Below are 26,228 nucleotides of genomic sequence, written 5' to 3' on the forward strand. Positions count from 1 at the left end.
ACAAATTCAGAAAGTCTCTCTTGGGAGTGATTGCTCTGTTATCAGTCCCTCTGGTGCTGGGAATAGCTGCTGCAGGCCACAAGGTGCAAACTCTCGGTGTTTCCCAGGTCCCAGTCCAGAGCAGGTTCAAGTGGTTCCAAAAAAGGGAAAGGAAAAACAGTCCAGGGAAAAATTCAGACTGCTTAGCTAAACTAACTAATGAGCAGAAGCAAAAAGCAAGAGCAAAGCAGGAGCAAAGCAAAAAGCAAGAGCAAAGCAAAAAGCCAAGCAAAAGGCAAAAGCCGCATGATGTACTGCCCCATCTCTGTGTCCTGCCAGCCATGGGGGAGCAGGCTGATAACAAAACCAAAGCAAAACATTTGCTCTTCAGAGCCAGTCTTGAAGGCACAGAACATAATATCCAGCATAAACAGAACGCATGAATGGGGATACAAGCATCGTAAAGTCACCCTAGGACAAGTATTTGGGGAAACCTACTCTTTCACATAACTTCCTAATAAATATTACCGTAAAATAAATTAATAGTGAAGAAAACCTTGTGAAAAGCAAGCTCTAAGTAAAATTTGGTTAGTTGAAATTTTTGTGAAAACATTTCAGTGTCCACAAAATAAATGAAAAACTACTGTGTGGGAAAAAGCCCCATTTCTTTTTTTAAAAAGAGTCCAAACATTTTATACTTCAGTCAGGAGCAAAATTTATTATCTTATGATTCTAGCAAAAGACCAGAGCCACTGCGTATTAATGGCAATAGATCCTTTCCCCTGAGAATGGCCTTATTATCTCTTCACAAGTGACAGGATGGATAGCACCAAACTTGTTTGGGAGTTCCTCTTCCAGACAGAGAAGTTATGTTCAAGATATTTTTCATGTTGTATCTGTCAATTTTTCAGCAATTACAAATACCAGAAAGAATGCAAAATCTTGTTATTTATGTAGAAGAACTATTTCAGATGGGAAACACAAGCTTTTGAAGGCTTATACAAAAATACATGTTTCCCTTTTAACGTTTTTTGCTGTATCATTTAATGTGTGTTTAGTAACACTTTGCAAACTATCTGAATGAGGTTTTTTTTTTTTTGTTCTGCAGGTAATAAATAAACATGAGCGAATGCTTTGTTAATTAGCAAGTGCATACAAAAATGTTAATGTAGAAACATGTGGGTTAAATGATTGACAGTGAAAAAGAGTGTTTACTCTTTGCCTGGAAACCTCAAGAAAGAAAAAAGAAAAAGCCCATTCTATGGAGCTAATTCAGAAGTTTTATAAGTCCAAATTAAATTTCATATGAGCTTTCACATTTGGGGACAGTTACACAAACCAGTTATCACTATAAATTTGAAGAAAATAATGCTTTAAAATATAAAATATTTCTTTCTTTTTAAAGCAAATTGGCTAACTTTACTAGAAGAAGTTTTTATTTACAGGATTCATCAATTACTCAAGCTGAAAAAGGACATTTCTCATATTAGGTCACTTCCATGAGCAATTAATTCTTACTCTACCAAAAGTGCTCTTTTGCCTCATAAACAAAATTCACTGTTTATTTCCACTGTTTCTTCTTTGATGTAATAAAAACAAAATCACTTATAGATAGTAATATTTCCCTTTTTTGTTTGTTTTTTTTCTTCTTTATTACTGTAGCAGCATTCATTCTCCACCACCAAATTTTCACACCAGTATGAGCAATTCTACCTTGTTTGTTTAATAAATTCTTATATATTCCTTATTGATACCGTCATTGAACATTGCACATTGCATTTTTTTCTTCAGAACTAAAAGAAAAACATGTTGGCAATGGTTCAGGGTACTTCAAGCTTACTTGAGGAAATTGAACTAGTGCAATAATTGCTGTGTCCTGTGGGGTTTTGCTCTTTAAAAGCAAAAGCACTGAAGGCAAAAAATTTATGGCAGAAAATTCATTATGAAAGTTTTCAGAAGATAGGAAACAGTTGTTACAATTACTGATGTACCTGTAGGAATGCCAAAAAGAATTTTCACTGCTGATCATAAGTTTTTTGAAGGGGTCTTAGGTGAAATGGTCAGTTCTGTTTGTTAAATCAGAAACTAAATAACTATTACACAATATAGAATCAAAGAATAATTCAGGTTGGAAGGTACCTCAGGAGGTCTCTAGTCCAACCTCCTGCTCAAAGCACGGTCAATGCTGAATTCACACTTGTTTGTTCAGGGCTTTACCCTGTCAGGTCTTGAAAACATCTAAGGATGGAAGCTACACAAAGCTGTCTGGGTGACCAGTTGCACTGTTCAACTGTCTTCTTGGGTTGCTTTTGCTCTGCTTTGTTGTCTCTCTAGCAGATAGGGACAGCTCTGCTGTTCAAGTCCTATTGAAGTGAAGGGAGACACGACCATCCGATTGATGCATCGAACTCCAACTTTATTGATCAATCAATCACCTTAAATAACAGTGCTAACGAACGCCATGAATATTCTGTAATCCAATGTCATGATAGGCTAACAGAGAAACTTCTAACCACTCCCTTTGTTTTAGAATACCTACAATTGTTTATTAAAAACAGAAACCAAAACAGAAACCAGAAACTAAAACAGAAACCAGTATTCCCAAAACTTCTACATCTGTTCTCAGGATGGCAGGCCTTCCCAAGGACGGTGTTCTGCTTGCCATGGGAAGACAAGCTGAGAACTTTATTGTTTATAGAGTGATGCCTGAGAGAGTCTAATTGTTTATACAAGTCAGAAGGCTGAGAACTGTTAGAAACGGCCTTACTTTTCCCTTATACTTTTCTCTCAATTTTATGTCTCATGGCCTTTTCTTTAAGTCATTCTCCGACATTTCCCCCGTTTTTTCTTTGAGAGAAAAGAGGTTAGTTTGCCAGGTTCTCCTGTTCACTATCAGGGGCAAAGAAAAGAGAAGGGAACTCATCCACTATGCTTGGCAACACTTTAAACTTCAGAGTAGCTTCGTATGGGCCTCGTAACAAACTCCAAAAGTGCAGACCCCGCTCTGCCAGGGCTCAGCTGCACCAAAGGCCTGAGGATAAACAGGACACTCAGTGTCAGAAATGTGATCCTGTGGAGAAGGATCAGAACCAGTGCTCAGAGGTGGAATAATGATAACTTGCTTAAATAACAAGATCCACCCTGCACTTGGGCTGGTATTCCATTCCAGGCTCTATCTCCACAAATTAGAAATATTCCTGTGGGTAATTTCCTAGGTGTCATAATAGTAGCCTTTACACTGGTTATAAAGCTGTTTGGACACTATTTCCAGGTTTAGAGATGAATCCAGAGTAGCCCATGTCTGTTTATGCTGACTCATCCTTTGGAAATTAGAGTAATCAAAGCTGAACTGCAATTATTTAATGCTTGATTGGGATCTCTTCTTATAGGGCCTACAACAGAATGTTGTGTTAAAGGCACCAGTTTTCTACACCTTATTGAGGCTATATATGATGTACTTTGAGCTTTAACCCCTTTTCAAAATACTGTACCTCCCACTGATAATAAGCTAAGATTTTGCTCATGAGATTTATAAAGGTCTGAAGCTGAAGCAGTGTTTAGCCTTGTCTAATTCCGTAGTGCCTGCTCCCAATTATGTTCCCAGATGTGCCTATAATTACAGGTGTGGCACCATAAATGAAAAAGTAACAACTGATCACAACCCCCACAACACAGTGCAACCCAAGCAGCACAATTTGGGCTGTGACATTCAAAACAGTCCTCTTTTGCCAGTCCTCGTATATGTAAAGATGATAATGATTCAATAATGTCAATCAGTTCTCTGGTCGTCCAGCAACGGCGTGTTAAGGCCTTATCAGGCATTGCACAACAGGTGGTAATTGGACTAAGAAAAGAAAGCTGTTAACTGTTTTCATTCATGCGAACCTGGAGAGAAGGTGAAAAAGCCTGAAAATGATTCTTTCTGTCCTTGAAGTTATCACATCCACCTTTTTTCATGAGCTTCCCAGAAATGTTCAAAGTCAGTTTTCAGTTTGTAATCCTTTAGTCATTTGGCTCAAATGGCATCAACTGGGAGATTCTCAGTCCTTTGTTAATTTGGAGTGGTGAAAAAGTAGTATGCATTTAAAGCACTTAAAATATTTAACTTAACAGACTTATTTGCAAATCATGTAAAATCACTTAAATCTAATTCAAACTTAACAGAATCTAACTTAACTTACTTAATAATACTTAGCAAAAATTAATTTTCTTCAAATCCCACACAACTCAAACCTATATATAATTTAAACTTAAAAGACCTCGAACCCAACCGAAAACAAGCTCAACAAACTTAACCTTAACATTTAATGGCACTTAATTGATAACCCAACTTAAACTACTTAATAACAGATAAAACTTTCTATAGAAATAATATATGGCATTCACTATAACTCACTCACGGGCCCGATTCCAAAACACTCAACCAAAACAACCTTTCTCACGTTTTTTGCTGCAGCATTTATACCAAAAAACACACTCACAACATCTCACTCATCCAATCAATCCAACACATCTCAACATTTTTAAACTTTTCAAAGGACAGCTTTAAAGTCTAATGTTCCACCGGCCCAGCCATCCGGGCTTCTGATGTTCAAAGTCTCTGGCAATACAGGTGTTTCCAAGACAGCATAACCAATGCCGAGCCAAATCGGCCGAAATTTGACTCTCGCATTCATTTACGCTGATTTCTGCTTTACAGTCTGTGCTGGGGAGAACAAAAGATCTTTACTAACTTAGGTGAAAAACATCCTGACAGCAATAGTCCTTGGTGTCGCTTGTTTAGTTTCACTAATCTTTTAATTGCAATAGGAATCTTTTCTTTTGTTGACAAGAGTCACAGTTATTACGGCTGTTAGATCTTAAACTGTAGCTTTTGCCGGCTACGGGGCAGAGGGAGAAACGCTCCCGCTCGAAAAAGCACTCTGAAGTCGGAATCCGCTAAGGAGTGTGTAACTAGCCCTGAAAATGGATGGCGCTGGACACTCATCAGAGCCCAGAAAAGATGTTGGTCGATCTAAACAGCAGGACGAAAACTATCAATGCACAGCATGATTGCTCCTCCATCACCTGCTCTCTGATGTCCAGTTACTGTTCCCAAGCAGCAACTGGCCGCCCGTGGACATCTGGCCCCCAGTTCACACATGAGGGCGATGCGGCTCCGGTCGCTCCCCCCGCGATGCTCTTTGATCACTTCCGGCGCGGCTCTCAGGGTGGCACGGCTTGGTTTCTGCGGCGGCGGCTCCGTTCTCGGGGCGGCGCGGCTCGGCTCCTGCGGCGGCGGCTTCTTCGGTGCTTGGCATTCCCGGCGCAAGCGGCCCTTGCCTTCGCAGCATTTCGTGCGGCCCTCTTTATTTGATGTTGCAAACGCAGCGGACGTTTGAAGAGGTGCAAAAGCGGCTAACACCTGACTCTGAGAGGACCTTGCCTGTTCTTGCAAACCTATTCCTATCTGTTTAAGTGCATCTACCACAAAAGCCTGCTGGCCAGTAGGAATGAGCGCCATTCTTTCTAATGCTTCCTCGATAGTCCAATTTGCACCTAAGGTGTTAAGTATGTTTCTAGTAGCAGAGTTACAGTTTTGAATACAACACTGTTTAAGGAGAGCCTCGCGCATAAATTCTGCTACTCCGGCTCTCTCAATTGCAGCCGCAGCTCTATCAACAAAAGCGCCAAAGGTCTCATCTTTGCCTTGCTTAATTCCCATATACACTGGTATCCCTCCTGGTTCCTTCACCATATCTATCGCGAGTCTGACTAACCGCATTGCCTCCCGGCACTTTTCTTGACCTATTAAAGCTTGTGCATCAGTACGAAGAAAAGGCCCCAGCCCCATAAGCTCATTAATAGTGATACCATGCAAGGGATCCCCCGGCTGTCTTTGAACTGCCACACACTCATTAGCTAAAGCTTGCCAGTGGGCGTTAAACAGCAATTGTTGATGTTGAGTAAAAATTAATTTAACTATCCCACGACAATCATTAACAAGAAGGATACTGGTGTCAAAAATATAATCGAGCATTTGCTTAGCTGGTTCACTCTTAAAGCCAAACTGACTAACAGTAGCTCGCAACTGAGATAACAGCTTCCAGTCAAGAGCGCTAATTGTGGCTTGAAAACCTCCTCCAGGCTGGGGGTTAAAGACAACCGGACAAGCCAATTCTCGAGCCGAACTTATCAGCTCTTGATCTCCCTTGTCAATTGCATCTTTGGCCAGGGCAGCCCACGCGTCCCGTCTTTCCCTCGCAATCGCCGCCGCCAAGCCGATTTCCGACCCAGGGACCGGCTGATCGCTTATCGGGAACGGAGTACACGTATCTGGCCCCAGCTGCTGAGACGCAGCAGGTACGGGAGAGTCAGAGGTGCTCTGTGTAGCCTGCGGCAAAGCAGACAACAGGGCACCCCGCGGAGCTTGGCTCGTTAGGGGGGGCTGCGCGGCGGGCAGCGAGGCGGACTGCGCCTGGCTCATAGTGTGACTCATAGCCTGGCTTTCCGAGGGAGGCGGTGAAGCAGGTAATAAAACTGTCCGCGTCGCGGGACCAAGAGGAATTCCCGCGTTCTTATCAAATTCCCTATCTTGATGGCATTCTTTGTTACGATCGTAAGCGGCAGTAGCCTGGTGAGCAGCCCTTTTTTCAGCTTGAATTCGCAACAGTTCGGTGTTAACGACCCGCCATAATTTACCCCACTTCTTAGCAGTTTTATCATCATCTAACGTAGCCTGCCACAATAAATCACCAAATCTACGCCACTCAGACAATTCGTGAACTGTGTGAGGATTTATAAAGATCCCCCTTTCTAGGCCATAAACTAAAAGGCCTGGTAACTCTTTCTGTAAATCTATTCCCTTAATTTGCCGTTTTTGCAAAAGGGTAATAAAAAGTTCATATGCAGCTTGCCTTTCCATACCTATGTGCGCACGTTGCAGCTCTTCAAATCAAGGTCGCGGCCGCATGTATCGGACGAGCCTATCTGTATAGTCGCTCGCAGCGCGGCGCGGGCCGGCGGGTTACCCTCCGCTTTGTCCTTCGCGCTTCTTCGCCGTTCCGGCTGCAGTTTCGATCTTACGGAACCCGAACCTGTCTTCACTTCGCGTGGCGTTCGCTTCCCCGTGGTGTTCGCTATCACGTCGGGGTCACCATATATTGAAGTGAAGGGAGACACGACCATCCGATTGATGCATCGAACTCCAACTTTATTGATCAATCAATCACCTTAAATAACAGTGCTAACGAACGCCATGAATATTCTGTAATCCAATGTCATGATAGGCTAACAGAGAAACTTCTAACCACTCCCTTTGTTTTAGAATACCTACAATTGTTTATTAAAAACAGAAACCAAAACAGAAACCAGAAACTAAAACAGAAACCAGTATTCCCAAAACTTCTACATCTGTTCTCAGGATGGCAGGCCTTCCCAAGGACGGTGTTCTGCTTGCCATGGGAAGACAAGCTGAGAACTTTATTGTTTATAGAGTGATGCCTGAGAGAGTCTAATTGTTTATACAAGTCAGAAGGCTGAGAACTGTTAGAAACGGCCTTACTTTTCCCTTATACTTTTCTCTCAATTTTATGTCTCATGGCCTTTTCTTTAAGTCATTCTCCGACAAAGTCCCTCATCAAAATTGGAGCCTGTAAACATGAAACTTATTCCAGGTACCTGAAGGAGACCTGTATTGGCTTTACATGGCAAGCTTTTGGTAGAGGTGGGGGGTGCACAAATGTCTTCTATGAGAAGATACCATAAGCTGTCCCCATGTCAGAAAGGGACACTTTCAGCTGGCTCCAAGATGGACCTGCAGCTGGCCAAAGCCTAAACCAGAGACATTAGTAACATCTCTGTGGTAACATATTTCAAAAAAGAGTAAAAAAATGGGTCACAGCAGCAGCCAGGAGAGAGGAGTGAGAATATATGAGAGAAACAACTCTGCAGACACGAAGGTCAGTGAAGGAGGGGAGAATGTGCTCCTGTTGCTGGAGCAGAGATTTCTCTGCAGCCCATGGGGAAGACCATGGTGAAGCACATTGTCATCCTGCAGCCCATGGAGGATCCCACACGAGAGCAGGTGGACATACCCCAAAGGAAGCTGCAGCCCATAGAGAGCCCGTGCTAGAGCAGGGTCTTGTCACGAGCAGTGGTCCCATGGAGAGGAGCTCATGCTAGAGCAGGTTTTCTGCTGGATCCTTGTCACGATCTGCTCGTATAAGTGGGGTTGTGATGGTTCGTTAACTGATCTTAGAGTGCAAAAAACAACACAAAGGGGATTTCAGTATTAATGAAAACAAATGCACCTTTTATTGAGTGCCCACAGCAAATGCAATAGAGAGATTAGAAAAGAGATAAAGGATAGAGAGAGAGAGAGAAAGAGGGGAAAGGGGTATAGCTTCCAGACATAGAGACAAAATCCTTGTGGACCAGCCAATAGATCCACCTTGTCACGTCGGGGAGAATCTCGAGGTCTTGGTTAACTCAGGGGTCTATTACAGTCCTCTGTTGAGGGGGGAACAGGTAAAAGACAATGAAGAATAAGTCTATTGAAAACGGTTACAGACAGCCCATGTTCTGAAACAGGATAAGTCAATCTCAGCAGTGAGCGGGAGCTATTGTTTTCTTGGTCCAATGACCACATCTGCAGGTAACACTTGGCAGACATCCCGCTTCAGTCAGGCCAGCGCCCCTGTGTCAGAATTATAAGGGTCTCAGTCTCAGTCCTTGGGAGGGAGCTTCAATCTCCGTTTGCCACGGTGGTCGTGAAACAGATGAAGGATTTTCCATGGGGGACCACCAAAGTTACCCCAGAAAGTTCATTTGGCCAAGAGATGGGGAAATTCATGGGCTACTGTCATGAAGCAGGTGCAAGCATATAGGGCGAGTTGCCCCTTTGCCAGGCCCTGCTAGAAAGCAGTATACCATGGTGGCACTATAGACACAGCTGCAAACAATCACTTGGCGAGCATCCACCTCAACCAGGCCAGAACTCCAGTCAGGGTCTTCAGGGTCCCGGTCTCTGTCCTTGCGACGGTCATGAGGCAAAAGAGGGAAACTTCAGACCGTCTCTTACAAACCTGTGACCTTGTGAGGAGACAAATTCTGGAACAGTCTGTTTTTGTAGGACTTCACCCCATAGAAAAGACCTATGCTGGAGCAGTTTGTGAAGAACTGCAGCCTATGGGAAGGATTCATGTTCAAGAAGGTCACGAAGGACTGTCTCCCATGGGTGAGACCCCATATTGGAGCAGGAAAAGAGCGTGAGGAGGAAGGAGAGGCAGAGACAGTGTTATGAACTGTGTGCAGTCCCCATTTCTTGTTGCCCTGGGCCACTTGGGAGGTAGAAGAGTTGGGAGTTAAGTTGTTCCTGGAAAGAAGTGAGGGTTGGAGGAAGTTATTTTTTAGATTTGTTCTTGTATCTCTCTCCAACTCTGATTGGCAATAAATTCAATTTATTTCCCCAAGTTGAGTCTATTTTGCCTGTGTTGGCAACTGCTGAGTGATCTCCCTGTCCTATCTTGACCCATGAGCATTTCTTTGTATTTTTCTCCACTGTTCTGTTGAAAAGGGAGAGTGATAGAGCAGCTTGGTGAGCACCTGGCAGTCAGCCAAGGTCAAGCCACCACAAGACTTCATGTACTTTTTCCTTATGAGGCAGGCTGTATCAGATACCCACAACATCACCCATGTTGTTATGTAATCTAACCTGGACCCTTAAGGTCTGAACTGGCTTATCATCCATCCCTCGGCAAAGCTCTATGTATTGCAGCTCCTCTTTCATATATAGCACCTTTTTGTCTTGTTTCCCCTAAAGATTCTGTATTTATCCATTGCAGCACTCCAGAGAATCCTATAGTTATAGTTGCACAAAGTCTAGTTGGAGTCCAGTAAATAGCAGTGTACCCCAGAGGTCAGTACTGGGTCCAACACTGTTCAATGTCTTTATTGGTGATCTGGATGATGTAGCAGAGCATACCCTCAGCAAGTTTGTTGATGACTGTCCTAGGCTGACTATATGATGCTTTTATCCCCAATCATCATGTTCTGTTTATGCTGAATAAACTGAAGAGTGGCTGATGCATCACAAGGTTGTGCTGCTATCCAGAGGGACCTCGACAGGATGGAGAAATGGGCTGACAGGAACCTCATGCAGTTCAACAAGGGGAAGTGCCAAGTCCTGCCCCTGGGGAGGAACAATCCCACGTGCCAGTACGTGCCAAGGGGGCCAACCAACTGAAAAGCAGCTTTGCAGAAAAGGACCAGTGGGTCCTGGTGGACACCAAGTTGAACATGAGCCAGCAGAGTGCCCTTGCTGCAAAGAGGGCTAGTGGTATCCTGGGCTGTATTAGACAAAGTGTTGTCAGTAGGTCCAGGTAGGCGATCCTTCCCCTTTATTCAGCACCATTTGAGTGCTGTATACCTGGAGTCCTGTATTTAGTTCTGGTTTCCCCAGTACAAGAGTGAGATGGACATACTGAAGAGAGTCCAATGAAGGGCCATGAATTGGCACTGCTTAACTGTCCTCAAGGTGAAAAAATTTCTATCAAGTCAGGATCACTCTTTTTCAGTTTATGCCCAGTGTTTATCCCCCTCCTGCCATGCATCATTGTGAAGAGGCTGAGTCTGTTCTTGATACCTTGTAGGTATTAGATCCTCCCTAAACTTTCTCTATTTCAGGCTGAAAAACCTAGTTCCCTCAGCCTCTCCTCATAAGGTATGTGCTCCAGCTCCCTGACCACGTCAGTGGCCCTCTACTGAACTTACTACAACTTATCAACATACTTTTTGTAATGATAGGGATCCAAACCTAACTGGATAAGTCTCTGAGCCAATAAATGCAGTAGTTCTCAATGTGGAATATTTAAATACTGAAGATGCAAAAGGTTTCAAGAGAGACACCTTGCCATATTTTTAATCTTCTTTTTATTCTTTAATGTTTAGGTGCCTTGACTCAGGCCATTCGCAATTTTGCAAAAAGCCTTGAAGGTTGGCTTTCCAGTGCCATGAACAATATTCCACAGAGAATGATACAAAGCAAGGTAAACAAAGATGACTGCAGTTTTCTTCTCTTTCTGCAATTGTACACTAGATGTCATTCAAGATCTAAAAATAGCAGCATTTTAACTTTTATGCTAAATGTCATATTTAGGTTAAAATTCAAACATGAACCATGGGGTTGGAAATAACTTTGTTTTGCCAAAAATAAATCATAGGAAAAACAGTATTTGTTCCATTATATGTAAATTGCAATATCTGAGGGCTCATAAATTAATACAGCAATTTTAGAATTAAAATAGACAAAACAGAAGTTTGGTTGATAATACAATGTGTTAAGATAAATGGATTTCTTCATAGGTTGCCACTGTAAGTGCCTTTGCCCAGACTTTGAGAAGATACACATCTCTCAATCACCTGGCTCAGGCAGCTCGGGCTGTGCTTCAGAACACTTCTCAGATCAACCAGATGCTCAGTGATCTCAACCGTGTGGATTTTGCCAATGTACAGGTACCTTTAACTTTAAAACCCAGACTTAAAAAATAATTATTTCCACACATGTAAAAAAATTTTATTGTTAGTTCTTATTTTATCAAGAAAGCAAAGTGGGAACATTTTCCTGATCTATATATATATACAGTGATTCAGTCAAAACTTTCCAGTTTCTGCTTTGGCCATAAGAAAAATAGAACCTCAGAAACATTATCTGTTTCCATTTTCTCTGAAGGCTTCTTATCCTTCAGATCATGCATTCTGCCAGTTTTTATTCAATGCAGATGAAAGTGTAGACTACACGTGTTAGAATGAACAGCATGAACAATACCTGAAGATGAAATCTTGGACAGCATAGCTTCTGATCTTTCATTGAAAAATACTGATCATAAAGCACTATTTCTAGTACAGATGGTTTAATTATTTTAATATGTTTCATATTTTTATTTAAAATACAATATCATTAGCATACTTTCTTTAATTGTTTGTGTTTACATTTCCAACCTTTCCTAAGTAAATGGTTAGAACTAGTTTCCAGTTATCTGTAAAACATCAATTTATTTTTCATTTGGTGTAGAAAAAGGTTTTCTTTTTATCTCTTTCTTCTGCTTAGAAGAAACAAGTTTTTTCTTCTGGTGCTCAACTAACTTACATGGCCCAGATTACTGGTAGTCATACACTTGTCTTCTTTCATTAACAAACATTTTAAAACATTTTAACTTAAAAGAAGTTCAGAACTTCACTAGCACAGTTGAATTCTTTTTGTTTGTTGCAAAGGTCTTTGTATAAATAACATTTAACACAATATAGTTATATTGCATAAGAGTATGTAAACTACCTAAGATTTAGTATGTAACCAAATATATGGAATATTAAAAATTGTTCTGTGGTAAGATATAGAGTTAATGAAAGTTGAGATGTTAACTTGGCATGTGATAGCTAGAGTTTAAGAATATGGTCTTTGTTTAATCAATATTGTTTTTTCCATTTAACAGAAGTATCCATATTGGTCTTATTAAAACTTTAAAATTTATTATAGTCATATTCCATGATAATACTGTGAATTGCTCTTTATTGCATGTAGACTGTGTTTGTCCAATTGTGTGCTATTTATATTACTCATTAGGCAATGAGTAATATATCGCAGACTGTGGATAAACACAACAATCCTTTTTTGCCTATAAAAGAAAGTTCTTTTAAAGTGAGGCGATTAAAAAATGTAACAGAAATTATATTTGGCCTTAAGTCCTTTGTCATGGTTTAGGAATGGTATTCCCCAGTTTAGTGTTCCTACTGAAACACCCCAGACCATGTGCCACTCACTCACTCACTCACTCTTCCCCTCCCCGTGTCAGGACGGAGAGGAGAATTGGAAGTACAAAAGGTAAAAAAAATGGGTTGAGATAAGAACAATTTACTAGAAACAGCAATGAGATAAGAAAACAAACAGTAACAGCAACAATATTAATACCAAAAGTGTATAAGAGAGGTGAGCAATTTACATGGAAATGTTCACCACTACACCAAATGGAGCCCAACAATACTTGACCTCTGCCACACTACCCTGACCTGGAAGGGACTCCTTTTCCCATTCCTGGAAAATTACATGAGATAGTATAGAACAGCCTCCAGGTCCTAGACATGCCCCCTCTTGGCTACAGTAAAAATTAACCCTGTCCTGGCCAGAACCAGGACATCATCCACCTCTACACCTTCCAACTATATACATACATATATATATATATATATATATATATATATATATATATATATATATACACACACACACACATATATGCACAATCACAGGTGTCATTGCCAGAGTCAATGGCCATCCCTCCAAGATGTCTGTTGAGTTCATTTAGTCCATGACTGTAGGTTCTTTCCATCCTAGATGTCTTCCAGGACAAGAGAGCTGGTGTGCTGTTGGCTGGTTGAAAGCTGCATCAGGACTGGTGTATCTGGAGCACTCCATCCTCATTGTCCATGGTAGTTATGACATACAGTGGCAGTATCATTCAGCAACCAGTATTATACAATTCAACACTGCAGACTGTTCTCACCCAAAAATCAAATCTCCTTGAGGTACAACTTGCCTTGATCCACCTTGTCCTTCAATAACTTCTGCAACTCACCATGTAGGACTCCATATGGCAGCTTTCTGTTTTCAATGGAGCCTTACAATACGGCAGGAACTGTCAGTGAAGAGACTGTATCACTTTTCATTTTCTGGTAGCTGATTATATGGTGGAGCCTCCTCAGCATGTGTTACCTTCTCCTCCTCTTCCTCTGATAGTCCAAAATTTTCACCTTCAGGCCAGTTCATGATGACTTTCAAGATTACTGGGCAATTGGGGTTTTCTATTCAAGCTTGCTGTGTGATCAGTGCAACCCACTTACTCCACGTAGCATCAGTGGTCTGATGTGTTGAAGGGACTTTCCCTTTGAACATCCAGACAGCATTGGAAGTCAGGATGCCAGGAGGAGCTGTGCTTCAGTGACAATCACTTCTGAAGCAGCTCAAAGCCCCTCATAAGCTGATAGTATCTCTTTTTCAGTTGGGGTGTAACAGGCCATAGATCCTTTGTATCCCTGGCTTCAAAAACCTAGAGGTTGACCTCAAGTCTGCCCTGGTGCTTTCTGACAGAGGCTCCAGGAAGGATCATTCTCCCTGGCTGTGGTGTAAAGCACATTTTTACATCCTGTCCTGTCCTGATTGGCCCAAGGGCTACTGCATGAACCATCTCCTGTTCAAAAGCTTGTTGTTCAGGACCCCACTTAAAATTGTTCTGCTTCCATGTCACTTGATAAAGAGGATTTACAATCTGACTGTAATCTGCAATATGCATCCTCCAAAAACTCACAGCACATAGGAAAGCCTGTGTTTCCTTCTAGCTGGTCAGTGGGAACATAGCTGCTATTTTGTTGACCATATCCCTTGGAATCTGATGACATTCATATTGCCATTTTATTCCTAAAAACTGAACTTCCTGGGCAGGTCCCTTGACCTTAATTTGTTTTATGGCAAAACTGGCATTCAGGAGGATTTGGATTATCTTCTCCCCTTTCTCAAAAGCTTCCTCTGCTGTGTTGCCCCACAGGATGATGTCATCAATGTACTGTAAGTATTTTGGAGCCTCACCCTTTTCCAGTGCAGTCTAGATCAGTCCATGGCAAATAGCGGGCTCTGTTTCCACTCCTGGGGCAATGTTGTGAGTAAGTGTTTTAAGTTCACCTAATCACCAGCAAAAGTTTAATATAAAAAGCCACATCATGACAAAGTTCATTGGCAAGGTTCACTCTTTTATTTACTAGATGGTTAAAACACACAGAGAAAAAGCAAACAAAAATCCGAAGTCAGTTAATCCAAATCAAAATAAACACAAAACTATCTATGTGGAGGCTGGGACAGGAGGAGGGGAAAACAAGAGGCTAGGAAATGGTAAGGGTAAAAAAGGAATATGAAAGACACTCCTGTTGAGTCACAAGCTTCAGAGTAGACTCCAGTGATAAACCTCGCCCTGGACTTGATGAACAGCACTTCATTTAACTTAAACAACAGCATTTAAACTTAATAGTACTTAAACTCAATTGATAAGTTAAGCAATTTAGTAAAGGATTCATATAGAATTTGCTATACTACAACAGTAACTTACTTGCAGTCCTAACTTAGTTACAAATCTAAAATACTTGAGAATCTAGGAGAACAACATTCCTGGTACATTTGCTACAGCATATGCAAACTCGCATGTACAAAGATGGTACCTGTGAAAAAATCCCCCCAAATTCAGTGAGATACGCACTTCAGATGCCATTGCATCTTCTCAGAGGGTGAAGGGTTGACTCCTCAGGAGTGAGGGTATCAGCCCAGGATCCATTGTTGTCATTTAGTGATCATCTGAGTATAGCAAATTTGAGAGTTCGCTGGCTCTGAGAGACCCTACTCAGAGGGACATTGCTGGCAACAGCCTTCTGCAGTCCAGGAGAGCTCAAAGGATCTTACTTAGGACCACTGTTGATAGGGTCACAAGAGAGTGGACTTTAGTCATAATAATTTTCTATTCTGGCTGCAACTCAGGTCAGCAACTTTCTTTGAAAGCTTGATTTAAAAAATATTATTCCACTTGGATTTTTATTCAGGCAAGAAAAATAAGTTTCCAAGGCTGTTAATTAAAAAACAGGAGCTCATTAGACAGCACAGGTTCCTGGGAACAGACAGTGTTTTTGATAAGCTCAAGAGGAACTGTTTGTGAAGGCTCCTAATGAGCATTTCTCAGATAATAATGTGGCCTGGCGAGGGGGGTATGCAATACCACAGGCAGTTGGTTCCAGGTGTACTGGATGCCCCTCCAGGTGAAAGCAAACTGTGGCCTGCACTCTGCTGCTAAAGAAATGGAGAAAAATGCATTAGCAATATCGATGGTGGCACCACTTTGCTGCCTTGGACTCCAGTTCATACTGAAGTCCTAGCATGTCCAACACAGCAGCACTCAGTGGTTGTATGACTTCGTTCAGGTCATGATTGTCCACTGCCAGTCTCCACTCTCCATTACACTTACACACTGGCCAGATAGGACTATTAAAGGGTGAGCAAGTCTTGCTGAGCACTCCCTGGCTCTCCAGTTCACAAATCATCTCATGAATGGGGGTCACAGAGTACCAGTCGGTGCAGTGTTTTTGACAGTGCACTGTTGTGGTAGCAATTGGTACCCGTTGTTCTTTGACCTGCAGGAGCCCCACAGCAGAAGGGTCCTGTGAGACAAGGGATTCAGCTGTTGAATTCTCTATGTCTCCACATGTCATGGGATGAGTGGGAGCTTCAGACAAGCCCTGCCTTAGCCTCAGATTTTGGCAGGAGTTTAAATTTAAGGAATCACTCTGGCCCAGCCAGTTATAGTGATGGTGAATCAGGTCTATTTATAAAAATAAATTATTTATTGAACAGACAAGAAATAACAGATGAAAGATCTAAATCAGAGTCACTTAATACACAGTATAAAACTAAACTACTAGTAGATTACAGCATAACATAAAACAGTGCACAATATCAAGGTAGCATATTAACACTAGCAAAAGAAATAGTATTGATTAGGAGTCAAATGCAACTTGCCACCAAAATGATGATAATGTACAGATTCCTTCACTTAACCCCTTGGGAGTAACTGTGAAGCAGGTGTCCCTATTTATGGGAGAAGCTCCCCACATTTCCAGGGAAATGTATAGAAGATTTCTGATTTGTGAAAGTTTGGTGTGGCTGTTATAGTCGTAAAGTGAGGTGTCTGTTGGTCAGAAATCCAGCTTATCTTCCAGATCTCACTTCAACAGTAAGATGTGTATTGACAGTTGGGAGATGCCAGATTGATGTTAACCCCATGGCACCAAAATAACTCACTACAAGACTGCTTGTCCTGCTTGAGTTATTTGACCAGTTAACAAACAACAGATAAGCTCTTGTGGAGGAGTGAGATGCCCTGCTACACCACAGCAGTTATCTCAAAAGCCCAACAGATGCCCTTTTGGGCCCTTGAAATACCCTCTCCTGAGGTAATCTATGCCAAGGATGCACAGGGCCTCTGGGTTGTTTTTGCCATTCATTCCCTGTCAGGCTCACTTCATTTTCCAGTACAGTCAGCTGTTGGGATCCTCCATCCCCCAGAAATAGAGATGGATTCTGCTTCTACGTATCTTGATGACATCAGGGTACACTGTGCACCAGTGTCAACTAAAGTCTTATACTCTTGTGGATCTGATGTACCAGGCCATGGGATCCACACAGTGCAATAGATTTGATTGTCCCTTTCCTCCACCTGGCTGATGGCAGGGCCCCTTTAATCATAGAATCATAGAATGTTAAGAGTTTTGAATGGACTTCAAAGATCATCTAGTCCTAACCCCCTTGCCATAGGCAGGGACACTGCACTCTAGACCACATTGCTCAAGGCCTGATCCAACCCAGCCTTGAACACTGCCAGGGATGAGGCAACCACAGCTTCTTTGGGCAACCTGTTCCAGTGCCTCGCCACCCTTACAGTAAAGAATTTCTTTCTTATGTCTAACCTAAATTTCTCTTTCAATTTGTACCCATTACTCCTTGTCCTATCATTACAGTCCCTGATGAAGAGTCCTTCTCCAGCTTCCCTGTAGGTCCCCTTTAGATACTGGAAGGCTGCTATGAGGTCTCCATGCAACTTTCTCTTCTCCAGGCTGAATAGCTCCTACTTTCTCAGGCCCCCATCTGTTTTTGTAGGGGAGGTACTCCAGTCATCAATTTCATGGCCCTCCTCTGGACTTGCTCCAACAGTTCCATGTCTTTCTTATGTTGGGGACACCAGAACTGTATGCAGTACTCCAGATGGCATCTCACCAGAGCTGAGATTCACCTCGGACCTGCTGCCAATGCTCCTTTTGATGCAGCAGGATACAGTTGGCTTTCTGGGCTGCGAGCACTTACTGCTGCCTCACGTTGAATTTTAATTCAACCATCACCTCCAAGTCTTTCTCTGCATGGCTGCTCTCAATCACTTTTCCCCCCAACCTGTTGGGGTGTCTGGGATTGCTGTGACCCAGGTGTAGGACCTTGCACTTGACTTTGTTGAACTTCATGAGGTTTGCATCGGCCCACCTCTCAAGCCTGTCACAGTCCCTCTAGATGGCATCCCTTCCCTCCAGCATGTAAACGGCACCACACAGCAAATTTGCTGAGGCTGCACTCAGTTCCACTCTCCATGTTGCCAACAAAGATGTTGAACAGTATTGGCCCCAGTACTGACCCCTGAGGGACACCACTAGTCACTGGTCTCCCCCTGGACAATGAGCTGTTGACCACAACACTTTGCATGTGGCCATCCAGCCAATTCTTTATCCACTGAGTGGTCCGTCCATCAAATCCATGTCTCTCCAGTTTGAACTGTCTCTCAAATTAGTACTGTTCATGGTACTCATTGCTCACTTCTTGTAATTATGATCAACTTGAGGTTCCTTCAAGAGGATCAGAAATAACATAATCTCTTCTATTCTGTGTGAAGAGTTGCCCACTGGAAACTGGAGCAGCATTTATTCTTGAAGAAATTCCTGTGGTGGTTGTTCTTCCTTTCAGCTTGTGTATCCATGGTCCTAGGGCAGACGTGGGTTTTCCATCCCACTTCCGCATTTCCTCTCCATGATCATGAACGTAAAATCACAGAATACCTCAAGGTATGTTCCCTCTCTTAAACAGGGTGGTGCTTGTTCCTAATAGCAGAGATTCTTGTCTGTACTGGCAGGGCATGGGATATTTCCTCTTTAAATTGCTGGTGGTCCTTAGTGTTTCTACAGCCAAGATGCAGGCCTGTATGGGGGAAGACAGACTTCCTTCATATTGCCAGAGTTGGGCAACCAAATTATTCACTGTGTGTTCATGGCATCACTACCAATGAGTTGGCATATGACAATAGCATGGTCTGTAGAAACTTCCACCACATGGACTGTGTACAGTGGATCTCATCTGAATCTAGAGGGGATTGCTTGTTATTTGAATCCCTATAGAGTACCTCCAGCACAGCAAATTCTCTCAGGTGCTAGATACCTTTCTCCATGGTGTTCTACTTGCGCTGGTGCATTGATAGATTATCCTTGAGAAAATACCTTTCCCTCATGCTTGACAGGTGTCACCTCCAGAGGCTGAGAGTTTCTGTCCTCTTCCCAGTGCCCTTGTCAATGCCCATATCCTCAGACAGGGGTTCCAGCTGCTTGGCTTCACTACCATCTAGTTTTCAACTCTGGGCTGCTCTATCCCAGCATCAGAGCTGGCAGGTCACCAGGGGCTCACCCGATTGGTGGCAGAAATCTTTTTGCATGTCTCATAGCTCACCCAGGGTTGGGTGATTGTCTTTGATTCTGCCTCTTCCTCCTGTTGTCAGGGCCCTGCTTACTCGTCTTCATCCCTTACTAAGTGAACTGATTTTGTCTTGGATTTTTTCTTCTGGATAGGGGCGACTGCTACCGGCACAGGTTATTCCCCTGGCTCAACTACAGTTTGAGTGGCCATGGTGCCTGTTGGTCTGCTTCTCTCCTCCTCCCCCTGAGGGTGCTGTCTAGTGACAAGCAGTGTTTGATAAATAGTAGTGTAGTGGTTTTGGCTCGCCAATTAGATTTCACCAATTTTTAGATTTCCCAGCCAATGCACCAACTAGTCTGGTGGGTTCAGTGCTGGCCAATCACCTGTGCACTCACTTCCTGCTGTGAGATAGAATTAGGAGAAAGGCAAAGCAGGCTCAAAACTTTAAAAGGCTATAAAGAAAGTTTTATTAACAGTAACTAAAAAAAAAAAAAGTAGCAAGAATCAAAACAAACCCTTCAGAACACTTCTCCTCCCCCCCACAACCTTTTCTTTTCCACTGACAATGTAAAGAAACAAAACCTAAAATTTCCAGTCAGTTTACCACCTTTAAAATAGTATTTTTTCAGTTCGCTTAAGGAGAGAAGTCCCTCTTGTTAATGTTATGGAGATTTCCCCACAAGAAAAAAGCAGTTCTCTCATGGCTCTCAATTTTGTCACGACTAGCAGCTGCCCAGGGATATCTGCAATCGTGAAGTCTCTCCCATTTTCCACAAACTTTTCCCACAGCTGTGTTTATGGGCCATGTCAACTTATGGGGTATTGTTCTAAAGATGAGCTGTTCAAAGGCAAAAGTTCTAATTATCTAACTCTAAAATCATCTTCATCTCTGGGAACAGAGGTCTTTTCTTCCTGGGGGCACAGGATCACTCTTCTCTCCTCTGTTCAAACTTCTCATAAAATCACAGCTACTTTAACATCTGCTTACTTTGGCATGGAGGCCTTTGCTCGAAATCAAATTGAACCCTTCATCTCCCCATGGCTTTCATATGTTACAGGGAAAAAGAGTCTTTCTCCATAGCTTTACCAGAGGATTTTAGCCCCAAGATTAAGGCATCTCCTCATTCCTCCTATCTGGGACTTGACTTCTTCTTAAGACCTTGATGCCTTCATGTTGCCTCTTTACTTGCTTGCATCTTGTTCCTTTCTCTCACTCGAGGGAGTATTGAAGCACTGAAAGAGTTACTATCTCGCCTGGAGCCTGCAAATGGCCACCTTACTCCTGTCGGGCTGGGTGCTACAGAGGCGGCAGAACTGCGGCTGGGGGGAATGGCTCGGGTCTAATGAACCAGGCCAGAATTCAGCAGCAGCAGCACATCGGGGGGGAAGGCTTCTCCTTCCCCCTGCCCAGTGGTTGCGGGCAAATCTCCATGGTGGTGGGATTTGGAAGCAGGCCCCGGCCCGGGGCTGCTCCTGGGGCCCAGCAGGCCCAGCTGGACCCCAGGCTGAGTGGCAGGGCTGTAGCAAGCAGACAGATGTTATCAATTTCAGCCATGGCCCGGCTCGGCTCTGCGACCTCCCCTCCCCTGCCTGGCTGCCGAGGTGTGGGGAGGGGGCTGGCGGGTGCCCCGGGAAAGGGAGCCTGGTCCCATGGCAGGGGCCGCCCAGCCGTGTTACCTCTCTGCCAGCCGGAACTGCAAGAGGAAGTTCCCGGGTTTCTTTCGTCTTTAACATGTGTTTTTCACAGAGGTGTGTCCAGCTTTCCAGTGGCTGGAAGCTTTGCATCATTTCCCTAAATGTCCCCCATGAAAAACCATGACAAGTAGCCAGGGCCCAGCACACTGCAATGTTTTTCTTTGGAGTTGCCACAGCTTTCTCCTTGCAAATATTCTGTCATTTTATCAGGGTCCTGTAGTTGTTCAGGGGTGAACTCCCAAAACATTGGAGGAGATAATTTGTCCAGAAACAGGCCCATTTTCTCCCACATTCCATGCCACTCATGACTATTCCTCCTTGGGGCAGATCTCTGAATGACCTTCCTAAAAATCTCTTTCTTGACTCTAAACATGGTGTGAACTGCACTGAGACCTCGCAGACTTAGCAATAAGAACATGCTTTCCTTAACATCCAAGGGAAATTCTAAATTCTCAAAAACTCTTGTAACAGGCCTGAAGGAGGAAAAGGGGGTGAAAAGGTGTGGAATGTCATTCTCTCCTCTTCCACTCCGAGACTGGGTACAATTATTAATGAATTCCCAGAGGTAGCATCTGAGGTAAGGACAGGAGAGCAGCATTGAATACACATCTCAAATGACCCTCATTGCTCTTGATGTTATCCTGTCATAAACTGATATCCCACAGTACAGCAACAAAGCTATGCTGATCCTTCTCCCTGCTCTGAAAAAGATCATCATGAGGCGCACATACTGGAATATATACAGGGTTAGGTACAACACCCACATTAACAGACAAAGCAATATTGTGACCAGTGACTCCATACCAGTACAGCAAATGCTAGATCAAATTTGTTTCCAACCCGCTCTGGGCAGGTTTGTTTTTATGTCAAGTCTTTGTGCTGTGGGCACCAAATAAGGCTGTTGTGGTTTAGGAATTGTATTGGCTTGTTTAGTACTCCCGCTGAAAGACCTCATACCATGGTCCCACTTGCACACCCTCTCTCCTCACCCCCCTACCCTTCCCCCGCAACGGGCTGGAGACTAGAATTCGAGGCACAAAAAGGTAAAGATCACAGTTTGAGATAAGACCAATTTACCAAAAACCAGCAATGAAATAAGAAAACAAACAGTAACAGCAACAATATTAACAACAGAGTGTATAAAATAGGCAAACCATTCACATGCGATTGCTCACCATGTGGTACCCAGTGCTAGCCAACTGCACACTCCGGCAAACCACAAAGACACTACTGCCCTCTTGCTTATTAATGTGGATAGCGAAGGGATCAGAACAAAATAACGACTTATATTGAAGTGAAGGGAGACAGGACCATCCGATTGATGCATCGAACTCCAACTTTATTGATCAATCAATCACCTTAAATAACAAAGTTAACGAACTTCATGCATATTCTGTAATCCAATGTCATGATAGGCTAACAGAGAAATTTCTAACCACTCCCTTTGTTTTAGAATACCTACAATTGTTTATTAAAAACAGAAACCAAAAACAGAAACCAGAAACCAAAACAGAAACCAGTGTTCCCAAAACTTTTACATCTGTTCTCAGGATGGCAGGCCTTCCCAGAGACGGTGTTCTGCTTGTTATGGGAAGACAATCTGAGAACTCCATTGTTTATAGAATGATGCCTGAGAGAGTCTAATTGTTTATACAAATCAGAAGGCTGAGAACTGTTAGAAACTGCTTTTACTTTTCCCCTATACTTTTCTCTCAATTGTATGTCTCATGGCCTTTTCTTTAAGTCATTCTCCGACATTTCCCCCGTTTTTTCTTTTTAAGAAAGGAGGTTAGTTTGTAGGTTTTTTCTATTATCTTACTGACTATTTTTTGAATGCAACAAGGTAAGATAATGGTGAAGTTTTTCCTCATAGAAACTCTTGTGGAGGAGGCATTACCAGATGTCAAGAGAAGTGCAGACCCCGCTCTGCCAGGGCTCAGCTGCACCAAAGGCCTGAGGATAAACAGGACACTCAGTGTCAGAAATGTGATCCTGCGGAGAAGGATCAGAACCAGTGCTCAGAGGTGGAATAATGATAACTTGCTTAAATAACAAGATCCACCCTGCGCTTGGGCTGGTATTCCATTCCAGGCTCTATCTTCACAAATTAAAATATCCCTGTGGGTAATTTCCTAGGTGTCATAATAGTAGAGCCTTTACACTGGTTATAAAGCTGTTTAGACACTATTTCCAGGTTTAGAGATGAATCCAGAGTAGCCCATGTCTGTTTATGCTGACTCATCCTTTGAAATTTAGAGTAATCACAGCTGAACTGCAATTATCTAATGCTTGATTGGGATCTCTTCTTATAGGGCCTACAACAGAATGTTGTGTTAAAGGCACCAGTTTTCTACATCTTATTGAGGCTATATATGATGTACTTTGAGCTTTAACCCCTTTTCAAAATACACTGTACCTCCCACTGATAATAAGCTAAGATTTTTGCTCATGAGATTTATAAAGGTCTGAAGCTGAAGCAGTGTTTAGCCCTGTCTCATTCCGTAGTGCCTGCGCCCAATTATGTTCCCAGATGTGCCTATAATTACAGGTGTGGCACCATAAATGAAAAAGTAACAACTGATCACAACCCCCACAACACAGTGCAACCCAAGCAGCACAATTTGGGCTGTGACATTCAAAACAGTCCTCTTTTGCCAGTCCTTGTATATGTAAAGATGATAATGATTCAATGATGTCAATCAGTTCCCTGGTCGTCCGGCAACGGCGTGTTACGGCCTTATCAGGCATTGCACGACAGGTGGTAATTGGACTAAGAAAAGAAAGCTGTTAGCTGTTTTCATTCATGCAACCTGGAGAGACGTAAACAAGCCTGAAAATGATTCTTTCTGTCCTTGAAGTTATCACATCCACCTTTTTTCATGAGCTTCCCAGAAATGTTCAAAGTCAGTTTTCAGTTTGTAATCCTTTAGTCATTTGGCTCAAATGGCATCAACTGGGAGATTCTCAGTCCTTTGTTAATTTGGAGTGGTGAAAAGATAGTATGCATTTAAGGCACTTAAAATATTTAACTTAACAGACTTATTTGCAAATCATGTAAAATCACTTAAATCTAATTCAAACTTAACAGAATCTAACTTAACTTACTTAATAATACTTAACAAAATTTAATTTTCTTTAAATCTCACACAACTCAAACCCATATATAATTTAAACTTAGCAGACCTCGAACCCAACCGAAAACAAGCTCAACAATTTTAACCTTAACATTTAATGGCACTTAATTGATAACTTAACTTAAACTACTTAATAACAGATAAAACCTACTATAGAAATAAAATATAGCATTTACTATAACTTACTTACAGGCCTGATTCTAAAATATTAAGCTAAAATAACTTTCTTCACGTGTTTGCTATAGCATTTTTATACCAAAAACACACTCACAACATCTCACTCATACAATCAATCCAACACATCTCAACATTTTTAAACTTTTCAAAACACAGCTTTAAAGTCTAATGTTCCACCGGCCCAGCCATCCGGGCTTCTGATGTTCAAAGTCTCTGGTAATACAGATGTTTCCAAGACAGCATAACCAATGCCGAGCCAAATCGGCCGAAATTTGACTCCCGCATTCACTACGCTGATCTGTCCCCCACAGTCTGTGCTGGGAAGAATAAAAGTCTCTTTAACTTCGCTTGATTACCATCACTGGTCTCTCAATTTCAGCAGAGATCTTTCCCTTTTGTTGGCAAAAGTTCACCTTTATTACGGCTGTTAGGTCTTAAACTGTAGCTTTTGCCGGCTGTGGGGGGAGGGAGAAACGCTCCCGCTTGAAAAAGCGCTCTGGTCCCGCGGCGCGTATGTCGCAGCGGGCGAAAACTCCCCCCTCGCGCTGGGCTCTTTGTTTACTCACTGTTTGCCGGCTGACTGCTGCAGGCACCGCTGCACGCGTGGCTCCCCCCGCGGTGGCGCGGCTCCTTCGCTCCCCCCGCGGCGCTCTTCGGTCGCTCCCGGCGCGGCTCCCGCGGCGGCGGCTCCTTCCGCGCGGCGGCTCCGCTCTCCCCGCCGCTGCCTCCGCAGCAATTCAGGCGGTCGCTCCCAGCGACTGCTCGCCGTGGCGGCGCGCCCGTGCCGAGTTCGGAGTAGCACAGCACCGCAAGCGCCATGAATCACCGAATTCACACATTTCCGTTAATCCGTAAACCATATGGAAAATCCCTTTACCGTAACTATAAGTCCAAAGTCCTGTTAAATCCTTCTACTAATTCATATCTGCTCTGCATTGCGGGTCACTCCCTTCGCGGCGGTTCTGCTTCGCCCGCGGCGGCTCCCTGTGGTGTCGGGTAGAAGGCTCCCTGTTGCGGAGGGTTAGAGGCTCCCTGCTGCGGAGGGTTAGAGGCAGGAAAAGGTACCAATGATGCAGCGATGACTTCTGATGGTGCTTGGCATTCCCGGCGCAAGCGGCCCGTACCTTCACATCGGCGGCATTTCGTGCGGCCCTCTTTATTTGATGCTGCAAACGCAGCTGACGTTTGAAGAGGCGCAAGAGCGGCTAACACTTGACTCTGAGAGGACTTTACCTGTTCTTGCAAACCTATTCCTATCTGTTTGAGTGCATCTACCACAAAAGCTTGCTGCCCGGTAGGAATAAGAGCCATCCTCTCTAATGCTTCCTCGATAGTCCAATTTGCACCTAGAGTGTTAAGTATGTTTCTAGTAGCAGAGTTACAGTTTTGAATACAACACTGTTTAAGGAGAGCCTCGCGCATAAATTCTGCTACTCCGGCTCTCTCAATTGCAGCCGCAGCTCTATCAACAAAAGCGCCAAATGTCTCATCTTTGCCTTGCTTAATTCCCATATACACTGGTATCCCTCCTGGTTCCTTTACCATATCTATCACGAGTCTGACTAACCGCATTGCCTCCTGGCACTTTTCCGGACCTATTAAAACTTGTGCATCAGTACGAAGAAAAGGCCCCAGCCCCATAAGCTCATTAATAGTGATACCATGCAAGGGATCCCCCGGCTGTCTTTGAACTGCCACACATTCATTAGCTAAAGCTTGCCAGTGGGCGTTAAACAGCAATTGTTGATGTTGAGTAAAAATTAATTTAACTATCCCACGACAATCATTAACAAGAAGGATACTGGTGTCAAAAATATAATCGAGCATTTGCTTAGCTGGTTCACTCTTAAAGCCAAACTGACTAACAGTAGCTCGCAACTGAGATAACAGCTTCCAGTCAAGAGCGCTAATTGTGGCTTGAAAACCTCCTCCAGGCTGGGGGTTAAAGACAA

General features: G+C 43.1%; 1 protein-coding gene across 1 annotated transcript in view; it reads left to right on the plus strand.

Annotated features, from left to right (window-relative positions):
- Positions 1–26,228, plus strand: part of LOC128946102 (transcription factor RFX3-like) — a 154,979-nt gene that overhangs the window by 98,831 nt on the left and 29,920 nt on the right. The window contains exons 11-12 of the mRNA XM_054290006.1: positions 10,909–11,006; positions 11,323–11,472. Of these exons, the coding sequence (XP_054145981.1) occupies positions 10,909–11,006; positions 11,323–11,472 (248 nt within the window). The remainder of the gene's footprint in view (positions 1–10,908; positions 11,007–11,322; positions 11,473–26,228) is intronic.

Source organism: Melozone crissalis, unplaced genomic scaffold (genome assembly GCF_028551555.1).
Source record: "Melozone crissalis strain CALT ecotype California unplaced genomic scaffold, PUWL_Pcris_2 ptg000074l_1, whole genome shotgun sequence".
In the NCBI taxonomy this organism is placed as follows: Eukaryota; Metazoa; Chordata; class Aves; order Passeriformes; family Passerellidae; genus Melozone; species Melozone crissalis.